This window comes from Falco naumanni, chromosome 1 (genome assembly GCF_017639655.2).
Source record: "Falco naumanni isolate bFalNau1 chromosome 1, bFalNau1.pat, whole genome shotgun sequence".
Lineage (NCBI taxonomy): Eukaryota > Metazoa > Chordata > Aves > Falconiformes > Falconidae > Falco > Falco naumanni.
In genome coordinates, this window is record NC_054054.1 from 104913535 (window position 1) to 104937992 (window position 24458).

Sequence of the window (24458 nt, forward strand, 5' to 3'; positions counted from 1 at the left end):
TCTAAGTGCACCTAGGTGAATTTTACTATGAGGAAAATAGCAACTGTTCCACTATTTCTGTTCTTTTGCACCAAAGCAAATGAGTCAAGTGGCTTATGATACTGGCCACACCACTGAGACGGAAAGGGCATATTGCATATTCACAAGAGCTTAAGACTGTTTTATTTACACTTTCATTGCTAGGGGCTGTCAAACGGAACAGAATTCTATTTACCAAATACTCTTCCTGGTGCAATAAGTTAGAGGATTTCTCAATTAATACACGGAGCTTATGTATAAAGAGGTTAAGCAACGCTGCAGTGCGCAGTGGACCATCTGGTGAACATTAGGATTGTCAATAAATCATGAAAGCACCAGTTCATCAAGAAAATTCCATTTCAAACCACTGACAGAAAAAAATGGTATTTTCATCTTTTATAAAAACAGGAGCATTAAACAACTTTAATCTAATTTCAATTGTTTTATTGGTTCTCTTCTGATGACCACATGGCTTCACATACTAAATGTTTAGCCCTTTGTCTTGCACACAAAAGCGTTATGAAGTAACTTGGTGCACCATCACAGGAGGAGCTCATCTCTTTCCCCTTTAGTCTTTTTCCTCACCATGGGTGATAACGTAACAGAGGTTCTTATAGTCAAGATTACCAGAGACATCTGGAGGGAAAGCAGCAAACATCTGCTTGATCTGCCAAGCAAAGAGGAGACAAGTGTTACAAACGTAGGACTGTGGGACAGCGACATATACTGCTTTTCATTTTCAACCCAGTTCAGCTCCCTTCTGTCTTGATCTGTTAACCACTGTGGAAACTTCTTCCTTAGCTTCAGTAAAATTGCAATAGGGATTAGGACACAACTAGTTAATACAGTCCTGCCAGAATCCCAAGAAGGTTCCCTGTTGCAAAGAGCTCTCCCTGAAATCCAGGTAAACCCTGGCCAAATATCGTACTATAGTCTGCACTCCAATCTGTTCTTGCCACAAACCAACTTCACTCAAACTCCTCTTCTGAAAATAAAGTCTCACTAAATTCCTCCCAGCCAGCAGAATCCATGCTCAGTCTCACACAAACCACAAAGTCAGTACCTCATTTCAGATTTCAAACAAAATAACTCTCACAGAAATGGAAACCAGATCACAGTCCCCACCCAAACCCACTTGGACTATAGTAAATTCATTGCCCAGCTTGCCATAGGAAAGAACAGCAAGAGATAGGCCACGCTTACACTTGGATGGCAGTCCAAAGAATCTGTTTGACTTTGATTTAGCCATGGAGCTATTCAGAAGAGATGCTTTGAATTGTTCCTAATTGCTAGAACTGGCATCGACCTTCTTTCAGTCTGGATTTCAGCTGAATTCATGCATTTAAAGAGGGGCAAATACTTATGGTTGAATAGTAGCTGGAGATAGATTCCTATTTTGAATAAAGAAGGTGGTCCTTACCTCTTCTTGACTGAACCGGTCTGCCTGTGTCATAAGCATTTCTTTGATGCTGTTCAAATAAAATGAAATAGCCTGATTAAAGGGTGATAATGGCACATGACAATTCAGATGGCAAGATCCGTCCTGAAGTTGCATGAAAGAAAATCTGTGTGACCGCATAAATTAGAGCTGTTAATCCTTACATGATATTGTAAGAGATTTTCTGTGGGCAGCCATCAGTGTCAATGCCTCGCTCTGCCAACTTATTTTGCTTTTGTCACATTTTATAGAGGTTTAAAATTGTTTAAGGTTATTACTCTAATTGAAATACAGCAATTTTGTATGCTTATCTTAACCTAAAATGGTAGGTTTTCTTACTTGCTGTTTAAAGTTTGGATCACTTAACAAAACCAAAAGAAAGAATATTTTCTGTAAAATCTGAGGATGAAAGGAACGGAGCATGAAATGAGAAAGAGGACTTGAAAGAGAACTCCAACAGCTATTCCGAATCATCATCTGAGAATCCCTTTATTTGCATGCAGTCATTCCCAGAGGAGACTGTGAAACTGCATGAGACCTGTTGTATTTCACGGTACAATGTCTTGATCTGGAGTTACAGCACTGTAACACGGAGCTTATCCCACACACAATCTGCATCCTATGCAACCACATCAAAGAGAATATTTTTTGGGACAGACTCTCAGCTGATTTATTCTCTATTTTCAAACCCATTGTGGGAAGTCAGTCAGGCATGTAATTTTTTTACCTAAGTTTATAGGTGAATAGAAAAGCTAGGAAAAATGATTACTGCTTCTAGTCTAACCTCTTTTAGTTAAAACGTCTTTCTATTTCACCCAGTTACTCATGTACTGAGGGCAGTATATGCACAATGTGCTAGAACATCCAGCAGTATGAAGTCAGTTATATCACATAAACATCCCTTTCACTTATGTTAATAATTTCCCCTTCCTGTAGGAGTATGCCTATATTAATCTCAAAGAGCTTGCATTCACACTGAAGAGGTAGAGTTGTCTCCTGTTGCCACTGCCAAAGGTATTTATACATTATCAAGATTTTTTCTAGATTGGTAAAGCAGACTATAAACCTGTGATAACACGTTAGCAGCCTGTTGTACAAAAACAAAAGCTGAAACAAGCATAGAAATCTGGGTTTAGGTTGTAGGTTTGAAAAAAGGCTGCTTTTTTGGAAGAATTGGGGGGTGGGGTGGGGGGCAGTGTGTGAGAGCAATAGCTTTTCTGGAAGCAGCCCTTTCTGCTTTTTAAAGTGAATATTTAAAACTAACTATTTACAACAGAAATTATGCCTGCACAGCAACACTTCCATGTGAGAGCAAAATTCAGCCGCTGTGGATGCAGATGTTTGGGCAAAATAGTGAAGCTTCTCTTTCTGTTCCCATGCACTATGCATCTCAAGTGAAAAAAGTCACGCAAATAAAAGTGTAGTTTTGATGGCAAAGCTACAACTGTACTTCCTCATATCTCTGACCCACATATTTTTTTTCCAGGAAAAGGCTACTACAAAGACATATCCCAATTTGCGTAAGAGGCATATACACTTCTGAATCTCTTTCTTGTTGATGTTAAGTGCTCATTTGGAAGGACAGAAAGGGAAAGTGAAAAAAGAAGTTTCTGGATAATGATTAAGGATCTTGCCCACAAGAACAAGGGTGAAAATATCCATGCAAGTTCAGGAAATACTCTGAAGTCACAGACAGAGCTTAAGCTATTGTACATATCTTTCTTGCATTACTTTACCATTCCCTTTACTCAGCAAAGTCTTTCTTCATCTTTTTCTCTCATATTGTTGTTTCTGTTTTGTTATCCTGGCCTTTTGTTATGTGATTGCATTTTTTGAAGTGGAATTCTCAAATGATGAGTGGGTGCAAAAGTAGAGAGATCATTCTCATGAGCATAAATTGATTATTGGATATATGTGCACTGGGGCAAACAGCATTAGCAAATGTAAATAGGAAGTGTGATACAGGAAGGAGCCTGGTGAATAGAAGGAAGCACTTAGAGCAATTTTGTCAGAAGTCACAAATAAACTTCATCACAAACAGGCCTGAATTAAAAAGAGATCCGGGCACTCTGTGTCTTCCACTCACATGCTTAAAGTATTTAGGGGAAAAGAAAAGATCAAATATCTAATTATAATCTTCTGATGCACAGCCCAGTAGGCTCTGGCACACTCATAAGGAAGAAAGACTGAGTTAAGCATCTATGCACGTTTTCCATTATTTATTTTATAGGGAAATAAACACTCACAATTTCCAAAGCTAGATATTATGCACTCTTTTCTTTGTGCATCTTGTTTTCTTTTTTAAAGACTATTTGCTACTCAAAAAAAAATAATCAAAGTCTTCTGGGCAAAAAAAGGTATCTGTTTGGCTTGACATGGGAGTCTAACTTATCTCTTGTCCTAGATGACATCAATTCCTTCTACAGTTACAAATACTCCATTGCATTCTTATATTTCAAAAGCTGTTTTAAAATTATCTGTGAAATCTCTGGGACATTTTGGTTTTCCACAGGGTTTGCCCTTTCTACAGTGCTGTCTTGGAAAAAAAACAGGTGAGTCAAAACAAGCAGCGCTCTACAAATGTGATTAGAAACATCACTGGCTCAGCCAAACTAATCTCCGAAGGTCCGGAGCGCATGAAAACTCCCTGGGTCCATTTTCATCTGGTACAAATCTGCAAAGTTTTGTTGGCATCAGCATGAGGCACAGTTGATGTTGGCCTGACTCACTTTGTCCAATGAATGGCATTTAGGACTGAATCATCTAACCTTTCCAAACACTATGCCAGTTTACACCAGCTGAGAATGTGACCTAAAGCATTTTCTTTTTTTGACATCATGCTATAGGAAGGATTTTATGTGTGGTATAACGATGCAGACAAACAAAGTTTGTCATTGAAGTTGGAAGTAAGTTATAAACTCCTGGAGCTTCTGGAAAGGTTAGAAGACTCCGTCCCAGCTACCATCAGATGGACTAAGTGAGTCATTTCCAGACTAGAGGTGAAAACACGCAGAGGGAAGAAACGTAAAAATCCCCAGAAGGATGTTAACTCCATGAACATAAAAAGAAGTTCTGATTAAAAGGTCAACATGGCTCGTTTTGGAAAGAAACATTCCAGGATTTTTTAATATGGAGAAATATTATTTATTAACATTAACTGTCATATTGAAATGGCTGTATAAGCCAACATAAAAATTATTTCAAAACCTTCAAATGTCTAAATTTTGGAAGCATATGAATAGAAGTTAAACCTCAAAGACATTCACGGAATTGATTTAATGGTTTGTTCTGTAATGATCAACAATACCCTCGGGTCTAATAAGTAAACATTATGCTCTGTTGTGGTGATGAACTAAAACAATTGTCTAATGTTAGCAGTGCAGTGGGGGTGGGGACAAAGTTGACCTTTTCCATCAAGGAAAAATAAAAGTATTTCTCTCTCATCTTCATTTTGGAGTGTGATACTGCATTCCTAATTTGCCCCAAACTCCAATTGGCTTCCAGCACTCAAGGATTGTAGAACTGGACACAGGGTGGCAAGCTGCAGATTTTGTATGCAATATATTGTTACAGAGAGTGGTAGGAAATATAACATTTCATGGGGTTTGTATTATCAGAAGGTTGTATTTTCATGGTTGTGATTTCACTACCATGTGATCTGGCCTATTTGGCAACAGGCTACATTTTATTCTGATGGTTTGAGTCACTTCTGATGTGTTTCTCAGACTGTTCTTCCCAAGCTGCTTGGATAATGCTAACCCCAAACCAATCAGGATGATTATTAACCCTCTGTTTCTTTGGATTGTTTGCTACATCCACTTGTTGTGTTTTAATTAGTTCAGAAGTTCTTTAGTGAAAAGACTGTCTCTTTGCTTTTATTTTGCTTATTGCATACCATAATATGACTCCCATATCCACTGGGGTACTGTCAGCAAAAAAGCATATTGGTAATGGTAAGAAATACTGTACTTTTTTGTACAAATTCTGTATTTTCAACTAACTTTCATTGGTAATTTAAGATAATGTCATAGAAAACTCCACCTCAGAAGTTCTGGTAAGATGTTTAGTTTTCATTTACTTTATCACAACATTAGCAGAATTAATTGATGCAAATACTATTTTGTAACTCATGGTTCCTTAATAAATTTACTATACGTACTATGCTTTGTAAAATCCACCTGAAATAGCTGCTGCAGTAAAATTATAGACCCCCAAATTCACCAAGGAATATAAGCATATGCATAAACCTAGGCACATGTAGCATTCCACTGGAGCCATAGGTCAGACCTCCTTATCCACTGCCCTGATTTGATATCATTTATCTCATTTAACTGATGCCCTTCTTGCACCATTTTGGCAGTGCAATGAGAGTTTAAATTTGTGCAATTAGCACTTAAAGTCCTTTTACCTTGCTTTGTTGATGTTACAGGTTATGAATACAAATTAGGACTTGCCTCCTCCTTTAAAAAATCGCCATACCAACAATAATTGCCATATTATTAGCAGTATTATTTGGTTTGGCTCCCACCATATCTAGTGGAATTTTACAGCAAATGATTGTCTCGAAGCAGAAGGCTCAAATGGCAAACACATAACAAGGAAAATACCCTCACTAAAACCATGTCCCAGAGTTAATTAAATTGATCACTTTTTTAAAAAGGAGACTAGATTTCCCATTTTAGTCAAGCACTCTGAGAATTAGGCACCAGACGTTCATTTTAATTTACATATGGAGTTAATCTACAAAGAGTCATGTGTTGATTTATATCCAGACCTTCAAAAAAGGCTATCTAATGGCCTACATGTGATTATATTTCCGTTGCCTCTTGCAATGTCTGAAGACAATAACATCTCCTTTTGGTATATAAGCACATTCATACAATAGTCCAGTCTTTTAACTCTAGCTTACAAAGCTAAATGTTTTTCTGCTTGATAGTTCCTCTGTCTCTTAAAACACCATGAAAAATACAGCTTTTAAGCAGTTCTTTAAACTTGTGCTATTATTATTATTATTATTATTATTATTATTATTATTATTATTATTATTATTATTATTATTATTATTATTATTATTATTATTATTATTATTATTTTAAAAGGATTTGAAATAAACTTACTAGTCTGCCTTTATGTGGCCTTTTCCTTCTGGGTCAAAAATCTTAAAAGCATTCAGAATGGTTTCTTCTGGGTCTGTGCCTAAAATTAATGAAATATAATTTAGAAGCCTGGATGTATTTCTATAGCAGTCGAATACTTGCTAAGTAATTGCATTCACTTGAAAACAGTGCAAAATGGAGAATTCTGCAGTTGTAGGTCTGAAGACAAAGGTTCCTTAAGTCGGCAGCATTTGTCATGTCAGATAAACAATAGAGGTGAATAGTTCAATGCTCAGAAGCTTAAAAATAATAACTCATATCTATTCTATGTCTGCAGGAGAGAAAACTTCCAGGAACTGGTCTCCAATATCAGTACCCAGAGGATTAGTGGCTTTCAGAAATGAAAATATAACAAACTGTTTCCCTCACTGGCTTCCTTTAATCTTGTTCTGTACGTTCCTTGTAAAAACACTTTTTGATGTTACTTGTTCGTCACTGTATAGAAAAGAGGTTATTTCCCTCACCAAAGGAAATGGAGCTCATCATAAAATCAGAATGTCAACGCAGTGGAAACAGGATGATCAATGGTTAAATGGTGATCTGCACTTACATTCTATAGGGCACTTCCACTAAAGTACCTCCTCATTAGGTGTTACCTACAGAAACAGGGTGGTTTAGAGCACTAGACTATGGCTCCAGCATTTTGCTTCTGCTCCTAGCTGGGCCACAAACTTTTGGTATGACTCTAATTTCCCTGCTCCTCTGTTCCCAGCAGTAAAATGATAGTAATAGTCTTCCTCTTTTTCCACCCTTTATCTGTTCCATCTATTTAGACAGAAAAAAAATATTTGGGTCAAGGACTAACTTTCACAGTGCCTTAAACTTGGCTGAGGTTTCTGAGTATTCTCTAATACTGCAGATTCTGAGTATACTCATGGTCAGTTTTAACCCACACCAAAGGATACTCTAAATACTGTGTTTCTGACTATTCACCAGTTTTTCAAAATATTACAGTAGTATATATAATATAAATCATTATTCATAACTGTAGGAAACCAAATTTACAAGCAGATAGACTGGCCCATGGACAAATTAAGCTACTTAGGATGCTGAAATGTTGAAAGCATCATCAAAAAAGTAGTTACACAAAGAACCGCAGTTTCAAAGTTTGGCAGAGAGAGAACCAGAATAGAACCCAGTCAAGGTTCCCTGCTCTAATGACTACGTACACTCCTGATACCTTCTTAGTTTTCTTTGTTTAAAAGGTTTCACAAGGATTATTAGTAGGATCTTAGTGGATATAACAGTGAATAAACCTAAGGCTATAATATGGCCTCCTCCTTGTCACACACTGGCCACATCATTTTGCCAAGCTGTAGGCGCTGTATTTGAACTGCAATGAATATATGATCAATACAAAAAGCATTGGTATTTAATGAGTGTTTTGATTGTCCCATGAAGAGAAATGTCTTCCAGCTCTGAGGAAAGGACTGCATTTTAAGTAGTCACCACTGTGTGGGGGATTTATTTTTTTTTTTTCCTTACTGTGTTTTACATTTTCTACTCTGTCATATCCTTGGACTTTGGCTTTGAAGAAAAGCAATGCAGCAGGCATTCTTTATTGATTAGCTGGTAAATAAAGTGGTTTCTTTGATGTGCGGCATCTCTGTTTTCTGTACAAATTGTATTATTCTGACTCCCTGTAGAAACAGCTCCATGTGGTTGGCATTAACATAAACTGAGTTTTGTTAGCTGTTCATCTGGCATCATAATCTCAATATACAAAGCTAAAGCTCATCCTGAAAATCCCTGCTTCCCCTTTATGACAGAAATCAATTATAGCACAACAAATTTTACTTAGAAAGCACCTTTCACCAAATTCTCTGAGTGGTACTTAGCTAATAAAGAGTGTTGCAAAATTGCCATATCCACTTCCTCTAGCCCTTTCTCCCTTTCTAATTGCACTACAAAGGCTCTTCATCCCAATTAGTTTTGATTGGGAATGTGCAGTCTTTTGGCTCTGCTTCCTTTGCATGACAAACCCAACCAGAAGGGCATGACAAGCACAGCTGTGATTTTCCCTTCACCAAATGGAAATTAAAAAAAAAAAAAACAACTCCTCCTCTGCTAGTAGCCAACAGGAAACCTGCAGACAAGAGGGTTATGCTTTACCATTCACCTTCCTGTGCTGGCTCTGGGTTTAGGCCACACAATTGGCAGGGCCACAGATTCTTTGCCAGCTTCAGCAATCGTAAGAAACAAGAAGGAAGAGGGGAAAGGGAGAAGAGCTCATTTCCACGCTCTGTGTGATCATAAGCATCACAAACAGACAGGAATAGGTAGCAGGGCACCCCACTGGAAATAGTCACATCTCCCAGAAGGAAGATGATGGAGGAGGGCACTACCTACTCTGCAAGATAGTATCTGGAATGTAAAGGTGCAGATACCACTGTGACCGAGACAGATTGATGTCTGGGTAATAAAATCCCCTCCTCAGTGTTAGTCTACAGCCTTCTCCATCAGCTCTTACGTTTCCCAGACATGCTGTGTTCCTTAGCAATAGTGTATTTCTTTGAGGACCAGCTACATTAATTCTTTCTTTCAGACCTTTCTGTTTTCTATTCCAACCCTAGAAAGCACTTCACTGAAATTGTGCTCAGCAATATAAAGCCAGAGTCCAGCAGCAGTACAACAAATGTTTTTAAGAACATGGGATCAGCTTTTTCCATTTTCCTGTTCATTAGTTACTTTAACAAACTTCTGGAATGTGCTTGGCTAAGAGCAACCTTGCTTTGAAGGCCAAGGCTTTCACCTATTTTTAATGTGTATAGGAAGATGACTAGAGGTTTCTACTGGCCTCACACTCCCTCTCTTACAGTTTCTAGGCATTGACAGCATAGGAGATACAACTAGATTACTAGCCCCCACAACAAATATAGTACCCACATTTTCTGAAATCTACAGTGATCCCTATGTATTCTGTGGCAATGGACAAAATCCCTCTCCCTCATCATTGTGAAGCTACCGAGATTAAATTATTTCAATTTATCCATTCCGTTAAGAGTTATTCAGTGAAACCTTCATCCAGTGGCAAAATCACTATTGACCTCAAGTGAAACCAAGGCTGGGCCACCGCGTTGCCAACTACTACAGCAAATGAGGGATGGCCACGTTGCTCCTTCAGGCCCTGTAACTGCAGGGATGATGCAGAGGTCATGTCTGCATAATGAGCCAAAGGAGTGCAGAAAGTTTTTTTGTAGAAATACTGAAAATACCTTTAAACCAGGTAACACTGGGAGTGATACCACTACAGCATGAGCAACAGTTTTCCGCCTAGGAACCTACTGACAGTGAATAACTCATCTGCATGGTGCTCCAGGCTGCTGTGATTTCATTACTTTCTGGACCTCAACTTACCACTTTTATGTTCGCTTATGTAAGCTGAAATCACACCTTTGAATTGTCCTCTGGACGGTCCCTTAGCCTTTTCATACTTCAGCTCTGTCTGCAAAAATGGAGATCACTCCTTGCCTTTAAGCATTGTTCTGTGTATACATTATTATAATTTGCAAGGTGCTGAGATATTTCAGTGCTGAGGATCTTTGACAGATACCTCTCCAACCCCCCAAAGGTACTTACCTTTCAGCTTTTCCCCAAACATAGTAAGGAAAACAGTGAAGTTAATAGGACCTGGCGCCTCCTTCACCATGTCTTCAAGCTCTTCATTCTTGACATTCAGACGACCTGCAGCAGAGATCATTTTTCATAATAAATCACAAATTGTGTTTCAAAAAACTATTCCCATTCATCTCCTCCCACTGGGGAGCTCAGGGCTCTGTACAACTTTGCTAATAACATGGTAGAACACAACTCCAGAATACCCCAGTGTAAAACAAATTGGCAGAGCTGGCTCTAAGATCAAAGGGTGACTGAAGGAGTAAGAAGGATAAATAACACGGATGTGGCCAGCAGTGGACGAAAGAAGGGGCACTTCAAAATAAACTGTTTTGGTTTTTGTTTTTTTTACCTCAGGTGAAATACGGGCCCCACTGATATTAATATAGCAGAGCTCAAAGTGACTGAAGTGAATCCAAGGTCTCAGTCTTTGCCCTCCTTTATATTGAGATGCCTTTCTGAGTAGAGGGCAGATGGATGAGTTGAGTAGTCTTATCCCTCCCCCATCCTTGTGCAGTCCTATCCCTTCCCCATCCTTGCGCAATCCTATTGATGAGAATTAAGACCCTGGCAACCCCGCTCAAACTGAATGGTAATTTCTTGTGACTGTGCTTCATAGGCATTGAAGGGCTTCACTGAACAGGAAAGATACCAGAACTTGGCCTTAAGAAATAAATATTCCAGGGTAACAGTAGCTACAGGCCAAAGTTTGCAAACCTCGTTGTCACAATAAAGAGTTCAGGAGCTTCTGCTCTTTGCACTGACTCTGCTGGCATCTGATTCCACCCCAGGGAGCACTAAAGATTCCTATCAAACTCTTTTTAACAAGATCCAGATGGCAAAAGCCCAAATGCCTACATCACTGTTCAAGCCTCAAATGTTGCAACAAGGATACAACTCCAGGTCTGGGATCATGAGCATCTTGATTTTTCCTTTCCTTGGGAAGATTTACTTTAATCTGCTTGATATTATCAGGGTTGTGATGTGCATGGAATGGACAATACCTAATCTCATGACATGCACATTCCACCCCACATAAGGGCACAACAGCACAGAACCTCACATGAAGCCCTCCTACTTTTATGTGGGTGGAGGGGCAGCTAGACCATGACAACAACGTTAATTGGTAGATATTGCATGGCTCCTAGATGAAAAAGGTGCAGCCTGTGAAGCCTGGATTCAGAGGCAAATCAGAAATGCCTGGCATGGACCCCTGCTTGGGTGGGCTTTTTATGAAATAGTTGCAGGGGAGGGATCAGTGCCTTTGGAGAGTTGCCAGCTGCACAGCTCTGTTGCACCCGCCAGCGAGTCCCAGAGAGACCTTCACTTTGCTTCTGAAAGAGGCTGCTCAGGAAACTTTCCAGCTGGAGCTATATAGTAAGACAGCAACTACCGTAAAGGAGGAAGATCAAACCAAACAGGTTTCCTTTTGCCTCCTGTGTATCTCATTACTTCCCCCCTGTAATTCTAATACAAACTTCTTTTATGTGCTTGAAATTTAAACTGCATTTCTTTTAAGTATTTAATTATTGCTACCAGTTTACCTAGTGCAGCAAATGTGTCTCTCAAGTCTGCTTTGTCAATAAAGCCGTCTCTGTTCTGATCCATGATGGTAAAAGCCTGTTGGAAGAAAAAGGAAAGTTTATTGCCATTGCCCTGTTGCACTGGACAGTGCTATAATCTCACATTCCAGTTCAGGGGGGTATTATATTCATACTGTAAAAAAGAATATTTAACTTCCTTTGATTCACCCACATCATGCCACATCATTGCACTTTCCTCACTTTCAACACATTACTGTATCTTGGCAAGGGGCTTAATTAAACCCACCCAAACTTCCTCTTACTAAATTAATGCTCAGTGCAGCGTGTAGCTGGGCTGAAGCCAGTGCTGGCAGCTCCAGCCGTTCAGGCCTTAACCCATAAAAGTTTGAATCAGGGAGGCTTTAGTTAGGGAGGATTTAGTCAGTGGTTACTCTGTGTGGTTTGTACCTTTCCTGTACCTTGTTCCTTCGTGCAGCAATCATATTCTGTAAAACATTTAATTACTCTAGATATCTCTCTGTTATCAAGCTAAAGTCAGTTTCTGCTGTGTCTTAAAAAATGATCCATCACAGCTGAATTTTCAGAAGTACAGAGAAGTGTAGGTTTCATCGTATTATTTATTCAAAGTTTTTTTCCCTTTCAAATAAATTGTATCCTTCAGACTGTGTTCTGTGCTCTAAGTGACCTTCATGTGTTGACCTTAAATACTTCTTGTCAGGCAAAATTTAACTTTTGATAGAAGAAACCCACTTATTTTTCTATTTTCAGCCAACACAGAATTTATGTACACTAACTATTATTTACCAAGCCAGCTAACTGCCTATCTATCTGTTTACCTATTTGCATGTCTGTCTATTCACTGCCATCACACTTTTAATGTTTTATTGATTTTGAAAGATTTTAATGACCTGAAATTCCCTTGGTCGTACTATGGGGAATATTAGTAGAACCAGGGATGTCTCTGAAGCTGGTTATCTGTCTGACATGCACATCAATATGAGAGTCTATCTTTACAATGACCAGAAATTATTCCTACTTCAGTATTATAATGAAAGACAATGTTCTCCTGAGAATACAGCTAGTCCATTGCAGCTACAGTAACTTGCAGGGTTTTAAAGTCTACTGCTCTACAGGGAGCACGTCTTTCCATGATCATATTATATCAACACTTCTTCATGTAGTTTTACCTCCAGTTTCTTACAAATCCCCACTACTCACATTCCAGTTTGCCCATGTGATTACTTGCAGCATGCATGATCATAACCCTTCATTTACCTGCCAAACTATCACCATATAGAAAACTAAGCCCAACTCTTTAGAATTGCTTTTCCTCCTTCTGGGGGTCTTGCTTTAAATAGTGATCCCTACAATTTGGAAGCAAACCAGAAGAAAATATGAAGAGCAAAGCAGAGTCCAGCAAGCTCACAGAAGACAGGAAAAGCATTAGGTATGTATTGTAAAAGATGAACTTAAAATAACCTAATAACAGCAATGCTGAAATATTTTCTGATGAGCTGGTTGAAATCTCTAAACAAAAATGTTGTGATCAAAACTTTTCAGAAATACTTGTCCTATGTATGCCATTTTCAGACACAACACGGTCTTGGCTTTCACTGGACCACTCCACTGCCTCATGCTTTTGCCATTATTCTGCCACCATCCTCCCAGAAATGCTCCTAGTACTATATTACTTAGAATACATCAAATACAGCATTCTGACTAGTCCTTCATTTTGTTGGTACATCTTCAAACAGTGGTTGTTGGAGAAAATAATACTGGAGGTTCTTAGGATATGGAGAAGTGGGAGAAGGGTGTTCATTAAACATGTTCCCCTTAACAGTAGGGAAAAGGTTACTAGTTTCAATTCATTTGCCTGGGCCATACTCATAAACCTTTGCATGGGTTTTTAGTCTCGTTCACCACTGAGCTTTACTGGTGGGAATCCTCATGAAAAGTAAAGTTGAAAGCCACAGGCACCGAATGAAACTAGCTATATATCACATCGGAAATGTCTTTGGAGATGTGAGTTAGCAAAAAATGGGTGATGGCCTCACACACATTCTAGAATGTCTGCTCAGCAAAAGATCATAAACTCATCAAACAGATTATCTGTCATCCCATTAGATTTACCTCCTCACAGGTAATTGGTCAAAGAATCTACAATGCATGGTAATACCAAATTCTTTGGGAGCTAAAAGATGCTTACATAGCTGATTTCAACGTGTTGTTTTGCTTTATCGGCATTTTTTGAGCAAGTCAACTGAGAGCTTCTTGGTATTTTCTTTTCTAGTTTGTGGGCAGTATTAGAAGGACACAGAAGAATATTTACTGTTGCTATTGTGGAACAGTCCACTAATTAAAGCCCTGGTTCACTAAGGCATCTCTATTCAGGATAATACTTGAGCATAATAGACAATTCTTATTTAAAATACCACTTAAACTTAACTTTAAACATGTGCTGAATCATTTTCCTGAACCAGGGCTAAAATGGATGAGATAATAATTTTCCTTTCTGTTGGGGCGTGGGCTTGTGGGCTTTTCAAAAAAGTCTAGAGCTTGAAACAGGACAGTGCGAGAGGGAGAAAAGAATGAAAGAAAGAATGAAAGAAAGAATGAAAGAAAGAATGAAAGAAAGAACAAACAAACACACAAGGAAAATGATATACCAGCCAAAACCACAGAAATGATTCAGAAAACAACTGTGTGTTCTATTAAAGCAGATGGAGGATTGAGTAAGGAAAAAAAACAACCAACCAACCCCTATGTTACCCATTAGCAATAACAGGAGACTATAGAGAAGAGCAGAACAGTGACTAACCTCTTTGAACTCCTGGATCTGGGTTTGTTCAAACATAGAGAATACATTGGAACCACCTTCTATCTTCTTCTTGGCCTTTTTTGGAGCCTGTAAGACCAATAAGAAGATGAAATATAAATTACTTTGTCTGTTAGGCACCCATGAAAATAAATTCCATCTTTAACAGAAGGTAAAACATATACAGCCAAATAATACAAGAGGATTGTGTTTTGTTATGACAAGGCTTTTAGTTCAATCAACTGTATAAATATCTAAAACATTTATAATATACATAATTCTATATAATATATATAATAATCCACTATAATAGATGTATTATATATATATAAAAATGGGATTTAAAAATGCTTCTTTAGTAACAGATGAATCTCTCGCTGAGGGGTTTTGCCTTTCCCTTGCTCCAGCCTAGAACCTGACAGCTCAGATGAACAAGGACAGCTTGTCACTGTGCAGCCTTAAAAAAGGTGAGGGACCTGAAGAGTGACACTGAGTATCAGCTGGTCTGCTGCTTGTTTCCTCAAGGACCTGCATATTCCTTGGGTAGAGTCACCTATGCCAGACCCTTCGACACAGGACAATATCCCCCCTTCTGCAGTGGCTTTTCAGAGCCCTGTACTGCAGGATGAGCGTTGTAAGCTCATCACATCACAGTCTTACTCACAGATGGAAGTTACAACTCCCAACCTGCTGTTCTCAGGAAATACAAGCACTTCAGGTAAGTGTCTACAGGTACTCCTTCTTCCCAGCTCCCACACAGGGACACAGCCAGCTGCAGAATGAGGCCCTGCACGAAGACTCAGCTCAGGAACCAGAAAGGGAAATTCTATCGCTTCAAGTCTACTCTGTCTGGACCAGCGCCGACTGAATAGATTCTTCCTATGTATGAATACCTTCCACGTTTGCAGGGCAGTCTATATTCTTGCACCAACCTCTGACACTACACTACATTGCCTTAGTAGATCATATAATTTTAATATTCAAGACAACCACCTTAACTAAAAGAATGGGCCTGCTTTTATCACTGTTCTGTAGTTCAAAGACTGAGACAAAGATTGAGGCAAGAGTTACAATGATATTTAAGAATCTAATTCCCACTAACAATCAGTCAGAACTAGACTTCACTAAATATCCAGCTTGCCTAAGACAATACAGTCCTTGTTCTGCAGTAAAGAATAAAATCTGTGATTCCTAAGTATTACAGAAATGTTTTAACCACAGCGTTATCCTGACTTGGGGCAGGATAATGAGATACAACACCTTCTGAGTTCCCTTCCAGACAGCTTATTTTTCTTCTTTTATTTTTTCTTTATCATTTTTACTTTTAAACTTCATCGTCATAGTCCCACCTGGTTCTCATGTCACGGAAAATTAGTCTTACTTAGTTTGGGTTATTCTGCGTGAAACAGAAGGCAACTTCTACTGCCTCCTTTCATCAAAAGAAAAAAGCCTGTGAAAGTTCAAATTCAATACTGATTTCAAATATCCTGAGGAGCAGAGCAGCTCAAGGAAATATTCCCACTTGACTCTGTTTGAAGTATACATTGTCTGTGATCAGTTTAATTTGCCAGGCAGATTTCTGCACTCAGCCACCCTGGTTTAGATCCCAGGTCGAAAATTAGGGCTATGGTAGATGCTCACCCACATACCCACACTCCAGACCTGTCAAACTCCAATCAGCTACCACAAAGCACTAAAATCTGGAAATAGGAATGGAAATTAAAAGAAAAATGCATTTGTAGCGAGGATAAAAATAAGGATAGAATGCCACCACAAGCATGGGGCGGGGGGGGGGGGGGGGGGGGGGGGGGGGGGGGCAGAGAAGTGAATAAGTGGAATATTTAATGAATGTAGAAATATTGATTTTGGAATAAAAAGATTCCCTCCTCCTCCTACACATGAAATAAGTGTTATTTTGAGCAGTAATGGGCAATCTTCCATGTAACGTGAAGTGCTTGGTGGAGGCTTTCAACACTTCCAGATCGAATGGAAATATTAAGAACAACCCTACGTATTTACATGTATTTGTTCCCTGAGGTAAAAAGAAAGCAGATGTTACCCAGCCGAATGTGTTGCAGGCTGGCTGGGGGAACCGACCACAGGACACAAGGTTGGCCTCAGCATTTTTGGATGAGGTAGTAGAATTGGTTCTCCCGTGCTTGTGTAGCTGGTCTTTATGAAGACAAAAAGTGCTTTTACCATTCTCATGCTCTGCTCTGCTGGGATCAAATACAGCATCCATATTCAACACGATAAACATTCCCCATGCTAGCAAACAATCTGCAGCTTTCTAAGCTAGCACCACATGAAGGGCAGTGGGGTCCAGCTCCAGGTTTTCTTAACTTTAAATGTCAAACACTGGCAATACCTTCATTATTCCTCAATTTACTGGGCTTTAAGCAAGGATTGTGGCTATAAGAAAGGATGAGATAAACCCAAAAGCTGTGGCTCGGTTATCTATTAGAAACAGGCCAGCAACACAAAAAAAACCCAAAAGTTTCTTTACATCAGTGAAGTCCTATTCAAGGCAAAAAAGACTGAAGACTAGTTATCCAGAGAACAATCACTGTACTAGGAGAAATTCATCATAGCATGGTATTTATTCAATGTTACTCTCTGGTTAGTCATCCCCAGGGATGATAAAGGAGATCAGTGCCCGTGCCGCTCAATCTATTTTTAGTTTTTCTGCTGAAGCTCTGGGTGTGGATCCTATTTATGATCTGCTCACTTGTGGAATGAGGCTAAGACCACCAATACATTTCACAGGGGCCAATGAACAGCTGTTGGATAGGAATGGCTTTCCATCGCCAGTTTCAAGCCAAGTCTTTTGGTATCAAACTTAGAGAGTATCTTGGGGTTTTGTATATACTGTATTTGAAACATAATTTTTCTGCTCTGAAAGTCTAGGAAATTAATAATCACAGAAAGAAACTGCACCTTGATTTTGCATGTCTGGTGGGTAGGCAGGTGCTGTGAAGGGGGAGGCTGAGAGATAAGTAGATGGAGCAGGAACCATCGTCACTGAGCTCCTGGTGGGTCATTCAAATGAAATGGCAGCTCTACAGTAGAAATAGGTCTGTGCTGCTGTCTGACAACTCCAAACGCTCAAGAATTTTTTAATTAATAGAATCAGGATTCTGACTCTGGAGTATCTCTCTGGAAAAAACAGCACAGTAAAAAGAGCAATACATTCAAAAACCGTGTGGTTTCTAAACTGTCAAGGATTTAGTAGGTGACCTACAGTGGGTGACTGACACACCACTTCTGTCTGCCTTGATTTCCCCATTTGTAAAATGTAAAGTGTGCCGAGCTGCACTTTGCAAAGATAGCTGCTCTATCTTTGCAACATGTGCTTTGAGACTGACATACAAAACGTGCCAGATGAGAAACTGAAGAGCTGAGGGTCCCCTGGGCTGGGATTCCGAGGCCTCAATAGCACAGCAGTGGGAAGAATGTTGCAACAACTGAAAAAGCCTATTAATATTCCTGCCTGAGTGTATTAATCATCCCATTGTGAAGAAAACAACACTTCACTTTAGAAAAGAAACCACAGGCTTGTTGCATATCACTCATTTGTGTTACTAGTCTTAGCACTCTCTCAATTAGTCTGGATTTTAAAGGGTCTTTTTTTGTTTTTGTTTTTATTTTTGTTTTTGCTTTTCTGTTTGGTTGGTTTGGGATCGGTTTGCTTTAGAACCTTTAAATGAAAAAAATGGAGCCATACCAAAATCTGGTCCCAAGAAAACTGTGCTGAACCAGGCATTTGCTTTGAGCTGAGCTTCCCTCACTGAGGGTCTTTATATTTCTGCCTGGCAGTGTCAGGGGGCCGGAGAGGAAAAGGACGGTGCAGTGACACAGACTGGCAGAAACAATGAGTGTGCACTGCCTTTGCCTCTCTGGATGAAAGAATAGGGATTCCTTATATGTTGCTTATATGTCAAGTGAATCGGACTGAAGAAATGTCTGATTTCAGGGTGACCTAAAGGAAAAGAGGGCAGGGAATCAGTTTATATCTCTATATGCAAAGGAGGAAGGAGCTGAAAACACTTGGTTCTTACTTCAGAACATGAGGCATTGTTTACCTTGATAAACTCATAAAAGGCTGGTGCTAAAGCAGGTTCATAACACCAAAGATACAAAGGGGTGACACTGGATTATTGCAGAACTTTATCATCTCAGCCCCTCAATGAATTTGGCAGACAACCCCGCAAAGTATGGTAAAACAGACAAATTGCTGCCAGATAAACAAAGGTACAGCTCCACAACTGGCGCTACTCTGCACTGACTCTCGGGTGCACACTTCTACCCTTCAGTAAGTACGAAGTAACCAACCCCTACTTCACATTTTCTGCAGAGCCTGAACATCTCCACTGGCTGTCAGATAAAATGGGCAGCACTCTGCCAGAAGCCACAATTTTGGTTTGCAGAGGTCAGTTCCCTGTTCGATCCACCATGCCCTAAAACACTCAGAAAACACTCTAAATAACTAAAGATGACACAGTTTGATATTCCTGACAGCCAAAGTTAAAACACAAGCAGGAACACTTCCCCAGTCAGCATTTTGTTGTGTCTTCTTTTAATTTTTTCACCGGAGAAGACACCAATGGATAAGCAGGTCTCCTGGGAGGGAGTCCTTCGGAGATAAACAGCACCGTACATTATTAAGAGCCTGATTCTGTTGTCTTGTACCCTTATGTGTTCATTCAGCCCACGGCAAACTAGACATAAGATACTACCAGCTTTAAATTGCACCATTTCACGTTTTGTATTTCCTTCCTCTGCAACTACGTCCATGACTACAGAAAAGACAGAATCATCCATCATCTCACTCAAATTCTGTCCCCTACTGTGATCCACAGTACGATGTTAACTCTGAGTTACTATTACTTTTTCATCCATCACACTCTCTCCTTGTTTTTCATCCACTCTGGGATCTCAGTGCTGACATTTCCCGTCTTTTGAATTTTTGTTATCATTGAATCCAGCTTCTGAATCAAAAGTTACATCTGAGACCCATCCAAGGGATTCTTGCCACACTGGACAGGATTTTTGTTGATGATTGTCTCACAAGTTTGCTCTGCTGAGATAATTTATGCTGCATCTGCACCAAAGAGCTCAGCGATGCTCAAGCCACCCTTTTTTTAGTGTGGTTTAGGTCCTTTTCATGGCAGGTGAGCTGCATAAGGCCAACCCAAGTGCATGCCTTTGAGGGAAGTCTAGAGGAGTAAGCAACATAAACTGCTCTAAGGGCACAATTTGCATTTCAAACAGGCAACAGCCTCAGATCATTCAAATAAAAACCCATGTTATCAGAACTGAGAAACAGAAGATCTTTTTATTACCTACTCTGCACTCACAAACAGATCCCTCCCTTCTCATCCTCGCTCCATTTTATACGGAGCCCCAGCCTCCCACACACCTGCACAGACACACACCCCCCTTTGATCCCTGCTAGGTACAAGTATCTGTTGGACTGCATCCTCCCTGCTTCACACTCCTGTACACTGAAGCATTCTCCTTTGCCCCACATAAAATCCCTTCCCAATCACAGTCGTCTTTTTTTCTCTCTCACAGATACACAGAGAGAACGCATTATCTCCCCAAAATTATCTGGGAACAGCAGATACCCTCTCCAACCGCAGACTGCTCAGCCTCTCTCTACAACCCCAAATCTGCCAGCTGCTTTCCCCACCCAGCAAATTTTCTTCTCTGGCATATACATACATGTCCTCCTCCTTCACATAAACAAATGAACAGTCCCTCTGTACACACGCAGTCCTCCAGGCTTACAGACAGACACATATGCATGCACACATGCATGTGCAGATGCACACACACACATTTCAACAGTTAAACAACTGGCTGCACTGTCAGCTAGTGAAATCGGCATTGCTCCACCGAGGTCAGTACTTGTTTCAGTACAGGTGGTACATTCCAGAAAGTTAAGCAGGCTGCAAAACACAGTCGATCAGAATGCAATCTATTTTGGGGTACGCAGTTCCCTTCAGCATACAGCATTTGCTACAAGGTGTCACTCAGACTGAATAAACAGGAATGTTTTGGGAATGAGAAAAAGGCTTCTCCCTCCTTCCTTCCGCCTCTCTTCCCTTCCTTCTCTCCACCAGCACAGAGCATGCGGGGACACATCACAGACCCAACTTCACTGAAATTCCCTGGAATTAACGGAGAGCCGTAGACAGCTCTCAGAACTCCATTCCACAGCACTTGTGTGGTCTGCTCTTGTTAGAAAAATTATCTCCCTGAACCCTGCCTCTCTCACTCTCATCAGCCCTGTATGTCAGAGCCTAGTAGCACTGGCTGACTTGTAATTATTTTTTACTATGCTGCTTTGTCTGCACTAATCCTTTGAAAGTAGCTTTACTGCACATCTGAAATATTATGATGCTATAAAACCTCTGTAATATTTATAAATCCCTTAAGACATCATAAAGAGAGAAAAAAAACCTCCCTACAGAGTTCATCTAGCATAATTACATATACATTTCCCTCTGATTAATAAAAAATGATCACTTCCTTATGTAAAGATATTCTTCAGCTTTCTTTCATTAAGGCTATTTTTTTCTTTCCATTTTAAATCTGTTTCATGTGTCCCTGTATAGTAAGGTATCTCAGAAGCTATTTTCCTAAAACAAAAGGCACAACGAAAAGAACCACCACAGACAATCATCAGTTGAACTGGGAGTGAGGAGACAGACTAGTCTGTCACTCTATTTTCATGTCTCTTAACTTAAGCAATTTCATCACAGAATGTCCTGAAATATCTTCAAACATCAAGCAGTGTGGTGTGTCATTGAACTAAATAGGAGGGAAGAAAACTGGTAAATAAAAATTTTTAAGAGGGGAAAAAGAGAACCGAAGACCCAGCACTCATCCCCCATCCCACAAAAGGGCTGGCTTAGACTTTAGCAAAGATTAAAGGGAAACCTCTAAGTCCACAATTGAAGAGGCAGAAGCAGCACAAGGCACTGCTCACTTCTAAAACAGTGGTGAAGAACACGATTAGTGGCTTGCGTGCTCAGTGTGAAACCACTGACACTGGCCTTTCACTGACTGAAACTGGAACCTAGTTTTGTGCATGAATTTTAGAAATTACTTTGAATGTGGTTTTATCCTGCTCAGAACAGCACTTGGATCATATTCATCACATGCTTAAATGGGATCAGGTTTGAACTAAGCTTTGAGAAAGCTTTTCATATACAAGTGCCTCTCCGGTGTTCTCCAGAATCAAATATTCTGTAGCCCCAGGGAGCCATTGGGCAGCCTGAAAAGGACCTGCAAAAAGGAGAAAAATAAGGAAAGAGAAAATCACCAGATTTTATTATTATTATTATTATTATTGTAGTCATTCCTCTGAATTTGCAGAAGACAAAGATAGAGCCTAATTTGCCCACTGCTTCTTAGGCAGGAGTTCTTCTGTGCTCCATGGAATCACATCAAGTGCACCTTTGGTGCAGAGGTGGCTGCTGGAGTCCCAGAGCTAAAAGCTAACGGTGAGCAGGGCATACACAAGATACAGAAATTTCTGCAGTACTTCCTACTTCTCCCGGAAGTCTCAAGAGCAATACAGTTACAATTATACAGATACCCCTTTCCCTCACTCCCCATCCCACCATAGCAGACCTTAGCACTAATTAACACCAGCCGTGCCAGTCATTGCTGCCCTAGTGTATTGGTCTTGGAAAAAGATTCACGAGCTCTTCCCTTCAGCAACTGCATCTATGTTCCCTGCTTTATTCATTTGTTAAACACATGCAGAAAAGTCCTTGGAAGTTCACAGCTCACTCTATGGGATATATCTTCATTCTGGATGTGATACTAAGTATGAGATTTCATGGGGTCCAGTGTAATCATTACTGCTCTGTTTGAATTATTAGACTCAGGAAGAAATACAGAGATAAACAGACAGACACGGGAAAGAATAAAACCTACCATACTGCTGCTGCTCCTTCAACCCCTTCTCTGCCAACCAGTCAGCCAGCAAACACAATGCCAACTGTCTCTTTATATAGTGTCACCAAGGAATAAAAATATGCCTGCTCCAAGTTTAGACAATAGATGTAAGGTTGGAAAAGTGCAGTAATTGGATCCCAATACCATTCCAAGCATCTGTTCCATGCACGGCTTTTGCTTTCACAGAAATAATGCAGTAGATAAGTAGAGTAGGCAGTTGGGACACAATTGTACAGCGCTCACAATAAGGTAGAGCTGAAGGGGCTTTCCCATGCGCTTCTAAATAATGAATACAGGGCACGCACTGAAAAGATTTTAAGTGGACATGGCATCCTGAAAAAGCAGAAAGAGAAACACAATCCTTGAGAAAATACAGAGGAAACCAGCAATAAATCTGCGCCACTGAGATGTCTAGTAGCTCTAGAGTCTGGTGCATGCATTCAGAGCTCCAGAAAAATGACTGAGGTTCTGCATAGGTGCATCTGTAACTGGGAGGTATGCTGGAAAAGCGCTGCTCTGCAGATGGCAAATGACTCCGACCAGGTCTGTTTTCCCTGAATCTATCACACATGCCTGAAGTCCAGGGGCCAGATCTCAAGCTACTGCTTGAGAAAATAGGAAAAAAAAAAGAGATGTGTAGGAAAAAAAGAGATGTGTAGTAATGAATATGGTGCTGAGAGCAGGAGGGAACAGAAGGCAGCATAGGAACCACGAGGGCTGTGTCTCCCAGGGAATGCTCATGGACATTAATGCATACACATTCCATTCGATTCATAAATCATGTTTGGCATTATCACAACGGGCCAAAATGTTAACCAGAACAAAATGGCATAACTCCACGGACATGAAATCATATTTCCCAAGGGTCTAATCTATGTCTGTGAAAGCATCTATACAGGAACACCAGTACATTAAAAACAGCAGCAACAACAGGTTTTTCGGGAACATACACTAGCGTCTGAAATACTTGCCTACATCAGTCACACGAACCCTGAGTCACGAAAGTGCTCAACGAATCAACTGAACTTTGAGACAGACATATATTTGAGTACCTAGCTGAACAAGGACCTTGTTCCTTCTCTAGGTCCTGCCCCTTGCAGTGCTGTCATCTCTAATCTTAGATTTGACTGCATGCTCTTCAGGGCAAGGACTGTTTTAGCTGTTGTGAAGTACCTCGAACACCTACAGGGATAATTAAGTAATAAATAAGCGTAATACAATTCATCTGGCTTTAGCAAAATTGTCGTGGATACAAGTTGGAAGTTAGCCTAGTGTTCATCATTCTGACTTCAGTGACATTATACCAATACCTAGTGTAACGCAGCATAAAAATAAATCCCTCGCTCCATTTGCCTGCCACCGCCTGCTGGATAGCAGACCCAGGGCTGTACACTGGATTGAGTTTGTAATCTGAAAAACTCAAACTTTTTTAGGAAAATCTTACAGAATTTCAAAGGCTCATTGTGATAAAGACTTACCGTGTTCACTGGGTTAGATCCTGATTCAGCAAAGCTAACTTTAAGGAAGGAATAGTCCCACTGAAATCAACATAATAGCTCACAAACATACATTTAAGAATGTGCTTACTTGTTTTGCAGGATCAGTGCTCTACTCCTAAGAAGACAGTCAAATGAGCAGCAGCTTTGTCACTGAATTCACTGGGCCCAGGATTCCATGCTGTGAATTTTGTGTCCTTTTTTGGAAGGATACTTATCTTTTCATCCAGCCATTTCATGAGTTTGTCCTTACAGCAATGTTAACAGTTGCTTTGTACTGTTTCTTTGGGAGTTTTGTTTTTTCTTATCTAGTATGTCATCAATCATCATTATTATCATCTATTTACTCCTTAGTTTTCTAGCTTGATCTGCAGGCATTTTCCAATAGTGCATGTATTTTCTACA

The 24458-nt window shown here is 39.9% G+C and overlaps 1 protein-coding gene across 2 annotated transcripts in view; it reads right to left on the minus strand.

Moving 5' to 3' along the window:
* Positions 1-449: 449 nt before the first annotated feature.
* The window catches only part of MYL10 (myosin light chain 10), a 33107-nt gene continuing 9098 nt past the window's right edge, over positions 450-24458 (minus strand). Inside the window, exons 1-7 of one of the 2 annotated variants that reach the window (XM_040614049.1) lie at positions 22537-22720; positions 14590-14676; positions 11772-11847; positions 10192-10296; positions 6574-6652; positions 1439-1487; positions 450-685 (exon numbers count right to left, since the gene is read on the minus strand). In XM_040614049.1, coding sequence (XP_040469983.1) covers positions 587-685; positions 1439-1487; positions 6574-6652; positions 10192-10296; positions 11772-11847; positions 14590-14676; positions 22537-22539 — 498 coding nt within the window. In that variant the 5' untranslated portion in view covers positions 22540-22720 and the 3' untranslated portion in view covers positions 450-586. Of the gene's footprint in view, positions 686-1438; positions 1488-6573; positions 6653-10191; positions 10297-11771; positions 11848-14589; positions 14677-22536; positions 22721-24458 lie in introns of those variants that run through there. The other variant, XM_040614058.1, reaches the window with a different exon arrangement.